The sequence below is a fragment of the Saccostrea echinata genome, unplaced genomic scaffold (genome assembly GCF_033153115.1).
Source record: "Saccostrea echinata isolate AGI-Se365-2 ecotype Australia unplaced genomic scaffold, CSIRO_AGI_Sech_v1 ptg000029l, whole genome shotgun sequence".
Taxonomy (NCBI): Eukaryota; Metazoa; Mollusca; class Bivalvia; order Ostreida; family Ostreidae; genus Saccostrea; species Saccostrea echinata.
Genome location: NW_026889778.1, coordinates 4,565,091 through 4,570,316, shown reverse-complemented (window position 1 = coordinate 4,570,316; position 5,226 = coordinate 4,565,091). Strand labels below are relative to the sequence as shown.

Here is a 5,226-nt window from a genome sequence, read left to right as displayed (position 1 = left end):
ATGTATCGCAGTGAACTCGAAGAAAAGACACCTCAAAGTTTGCCAAATGCCAAATCTTTTCTATATTTAGGTGGTTTACTGTATAAAGACGTTAATGGAAAACTGTCAGCTATTATGCACAAACTGGACGACTTAAGCTATTCTACTGACAACTTCCCATATTTTAAAGCAATACCCTTGGTATTTTATTATCAACTGCATATATGGCATCAATGTTTCCAAACTGACCCTTAACGCAAAGGCCTATATTCTATATAGAACAGTTTTTAAACAGATGAATACTACTGACAAAACAAAATGATATTACGGGGCTTTCAAGCCAGAATGTTGCAAATCTTATAGTCGCTATTATGACATTGTTTGCAAATAAAACTTATTGCTGAGTAGAATATAGACTGACACGTTAAACCCTTTGTTTTCATACTACTTTTGTCTACAGACTTCTTCTTTTCCCAGATAAACACAAAGGGCGCACGACAAGTGTGACCGGTTTACAGGGAATGCACTAACTAGGTATGGCACGCCGATTGCTTCAAAATTATTTTCTGCACGACCTTAACAAAATTACACGAGTAAGTAAACAGACAAAAAGTGAGGAAAATACACACGAAGTTATTGAAATTTACACAAACTATAGAAAAACTGCACAATTAACACGATGTAGTGAGGAAATTACACAAACGTAAAAACGAAAACTAGCTGCAACGAGTGAGAATACAACATCGACATAATACGCAACGCATCCTCATTGCGCACATTTCACTAATATTCATTAGAGAAAGGTCAATGTGGCTTGGATGCTTGAAACATAATACATGTATAAATACAAAAGGATGAGTAACGTCCTGTTAGTAATCTTTTTTTAAAAAAAAAAGAATCTTTTAAAATTCCACTAGACTCTCAAGAATATGTACAACGTATATTATACATGTAGATAAATTGACAGGCACACAATCTTAAGTAGTATATGACACCCGATTAAAAAACATTCTACACAGAATACTTGTAGAGATAACGTAAAAATGGGGAATGCATATTACCGGTTGTGGGTTTAATTGTTGGATTATTTTTAAGTATGTGATTCCTCTATATAGCAATTTCTTTTGAAAGTTAAAAAAATGACATATAGGCTAAATAAAAATAAAAACATGTGATATAATACAGGAGAGTTAACAACAAATCAAACTCTTCTCCTCCATCACCCACTGTGTGTACTTTTGGTAATTATCAAGGATGTGCATAAGTGACCTTTTCATACAGAGATCCCTCCCTGCTGATTCTGGAACGAAAGACACCTGTACGCTAATCGATTTATAGCTATTTGACACAACAATAATAACTTTTGATTAAGGATTACTAGCATTTCATACAAAGATTTTGAAGCAATGCTGAGATCATCTGGGTTATGCAATTTGACTGAAAACTGTTTGGAAGTCAACAGTTAAGAAAATCGAGCAAATATTTGTGCAATTTTTACTTTAATATTAAAACGCATATCTCACATTTTGATATATGTATGTAACAAAGTAATACATTTAGTCTTAATTTTGAACAACGTGTGGTGATTTCATAAAGCTCCATGAAAATGTAGAAAAATTATACAGTCCTTTTATTTATGTGAATTAAAGCTTAATTTATGTGTGTGTGTGTGTGTTTTTTTTTTTTTTTTAATTTTTCTTAACTCCTTTTATTTAGTAATTCACTGTTTTAAAATTTCTGATGTGTCATTATGGTCCAACGATTTGAAACTTTAACAAATACATAGATTCAAATGTTGTGACTCCAATCGATCCACGAACCAGATCCGCCACTGAACATGTGTTTCCCGGTGCCAGGATCATTTGAGTAGAGTTTTGTTATTTCATTTGGACAAATTCTAAGTAACTAAACACAAAACCGCATGTACATAAAGCACATGAAGTATATATATTTTCCCTTTATCTGGTCCTTTTTATTAATAGTGAAAACATTTATCAAGTAATCGCCATTACGAATGAGGGTAACGCTTACCCTTAAGAATGTCTGGTTTTTTATTGAGCAGTTTATGACTGAAATATATACGATATCAAGGAAGGAATTCATAACATATCCAACCAAAATGGATATCCTCATATTTTATAAACATCGATACATGTCCATTTATAATTAGAAATAAAATATTTTGTAATGTTTGACTTTAAATACATACTGTTTATATCTAAGGTATGGTTATCCCCAATATTTAAGCTTTTTGGAAAAAAAAATATATCCAGCCAACTGAATAATTTCCTATTCCTAAATGAAAAAAAATCTGCCGAAATGAATCCATAATTTGTACAAATGAAAAGAACCAAAATAAATTCTACAATTTAATGATTATAACCAGCAATAATTCTGTCATCATTTTCATGAAGAATCCATATTATTAATCGTTTTATTATGCATGTGTTAATTTTATTTTATACAAGTTCTTTCCGTTAAAGTTGTATCTATAAGTTAGAGAATTCTCAAAGGCCATAGAGCGTTTATAACCCCCCCCCCCACACACACACACACACACACCCTCACCCGCACACACACACACACCTAAATAGGGAGAATCAAGATCATAGTCAGCCGTACTTTTTATCGTTAGGAATTTAGAGTTTGCTGTGTTTTGTCTTTGAATATTACTTTTAGTTCGGAGTCGAGTGCATCATATGCAATGGTACTTTTTCACCCTGCATTATAGCACAAGCATGCGATTCCTTTCTTGTCACAATTTATGTCCGGTATCATATACCTCCATATTTTGGCTAGAATCTCGGTCAATATAAAACATAATTAATATCTCCGAACAGCTATTAAATTTTTCTCACACACTTCACAAAAAACCCCACTTCATTCGTTCGATTCGCATTATCTAGAAATAGGATCGAGTTTTAGCAAAGAAATAAAGAAGCATTGCCAAACAAATACATGCTTGCCATCGTCAACGCCATTTTCTCTCGATTACATTTACTCTTTATCTTCTCATGAAAAGATAAAGAGTACAGAAAACCAAGAACACAATGAATATTCTATGTGCATAATAATGATATGCGCAGCTGTATGCGCAGGTAAAATTGTTTGAGTAATTTATAGTTTCCTCTGCTCGTGCAGTTTTTGATTTTTACGTTTGTGCATTTTATACCCCTTAACCGTGTAAAAAATTTCGGATTCGTGTATTTTTCGGTATATTTGTGTTAAAATCTTTCAAACTATGTGCAATTTTTACCGATACGTGCATTATTATTTTACTCGTGTATATTTTTCATCAAGCTCGTGTATAAAATTGTGATCGTTGTGCAGAAAATAATTTTGATGCAATCGGCGTGCCATAACTAGGCATCATTCATACGATGCTTCCAGGGTCTGCAATTGTTTTTGATCTGTTCTCGATTTTGTGTTGTTTTGGGGATTAATTAGATTAATCACTGTCCTCCATCTTTTTTATAACGGTGTTGTCAGATTAATTGTTAGTGCCAAAGTGTAAAAACAAAAAAAACAAACAAACAAACAAACAAACAAACAAACAAAAAAAAAAACAAAAAACAAAACAAAAAATAAATAAATAAAAAAAATACTTAAATGTATTTTCAAAAAAAAAACAAACCATGCACATGTTAGTTTGCAGATTTAATTTAAAAAGAAAGTTTAGCTGTAAATAGAAAACGCCAACAATTACATATACATTTTCCCCAAGAAGAATACAAAGAGAATAAATAACATTTTTGGACAATGTTCAATGTAACAATTGAAAGGTTACACGTCTGAAATTATAAAAAAAAAAAAAAAGATTACACATCATAGCTAAATGTTACGATACGTGCACGTCTTGTAGAAAAAGCTGAAATCACACAAAAAATGGACATTACTGCAGTTCCTCATTAAAAGTTGTTGGTTTATCTGCAAGCCTAATGCAGCAAAGCACCGGAAAATACATTGAAATAGGAATTATCACGCAGTGTGAGACGCTCATATCGTCCCCAAACCCAGACACGATCGCCTCTCCTTAGCTGTAGAATCAGGGTTTGCGCACTCTGAGGGAAGGTTTTTGTACTCGAAAATATTGTTGTCAAAACTTGGTGATTCTTTACAATCTGTAGGTAGGCAGGTTTTTTGGTTTCACTCATTGCCGTGCATGAAATCAGATAAATACCGCTGTATGGGACTTTGAAGTGCCCTGTCCATGGATGGTAGGCACCTCCTATGTTGGTTAAGACCCTGTTATACTTTACAGCTTCATGGTAACCAACGTTTGTATTTTTTGATAAGGTTGCAGTGAAGGCTATTTTTGGTTTTGCTGTAAATAAGATCGCTTCCCTTAGATTTGAATTAAAATCCGTTGCATGCATAGGTAAGAAGCGTATTTTAATCAATTAATGTTCAAGGAAGGAATTCACTCTAGCAATGAACAATAGTTCAATATGGTCAAATTACAAAATTATGCAAAAAAAGGTTAAGAAAGAATCTGTTTATTTTAAATTAATCATTTGGAAAAATTTCATCTGTCTTAATAAGATCAAGCTAATTTTCTTTTAATATGAAAAACCAAACTTTTTTTTTTAAAGATAGTTTTTAATCACTCCTGAAAAGAACTGGCACAACCATTGGTGCATGTGTATATTCAACTAAGTATCCCCTTATGTACTTAACAGATATACCTGTATGACATTCGATGTCAAAGATTGAAAGTATATACAAATGTATAGAAAAAAAGGAAAAAACTTACCATTTGCAACGATACCACAAAGGAGAATTGCAAATTTTAGTTGCCACATGTTTGTACAAGATATGACTGAAAATTTTATTTAATTTCCCCTATTTATATCTATCCAAATATTAATTACAATCGGTGAACAAGCAGGAGGATTGAAAGCTGTTGCTTGAAACGGACAATTTCACGATTTTTGACAATAATTAAAGTCACGTGAACCACAGGCAGGTCCACAATATCAATAGTCCAATCACAATTGTCCGCTGCTGACAATAGTGCTGGGAAAAAATCGTTAACTTAAAAAGCGTGCAAAGAAATTGCTATCCAGGATTTTAGACCTTCAATTTTTATAACCAGAAAGTGTCAAAAAATATTTCCTTGGAAGGAAAGAGGAACAAAATCACACAAAAAAATTTAAAATGAAGATGTACCTGGAAAAATTTATCGCTTTATTCGTGACAATATATACCTGCTAAACAGGCATATGGTCACTTTTATCCGGCCATGGC

At 32.6% G+C, this 5,226-nt stretch overlaps 1 protein-coding gene across 1 annotated transcript; it reads right to left on the bottom strand.

Annotated features, from left to right (window-relative positions):
• Positions 1-3,623: 3,623 nt before the first annotated feature.
• LOC133194373 (complement C1q subcomponent subunit B-like) lies at positions 3,624-4,955 on the bottom strand. Its single transcript, XM_061330341.1, has 2 exons — positions 4,733-4,955; positions 3,624-4,303 (listed from the first exon to the last, which is right to left on the bottom strand). Exons 1-2 carry the CDS (start codon positions 4,779-4,781, stop codon positions 3,915-3,917), a joined length of 438 nt encoding a protein of 145 aa, XP_061186325.1. The 5' UTR covers positions 4,782-4,955; the 3' UTR covers positions 3,624-3,914.
• Between the last annotated feature and the right edge of the window lie 271 nt (positions 4,956-5,226).

Coding starts and splice junctions, on each gene's coding strand:
- LOC133194373 (XM_061330341.1), bottom strand. CDS start 4,781: ATGTGGCAACTAAAATTTGCAATTCTCCTTTGTGGTATCGTTGCAAAT. Junction 4,304..4,732: donor TTGTGGTATCGTTGCAAATG/GTAAGTTTTTTC, acceptor TCTTATTTACAG/CAAAACCAAAAATAGCCTTC.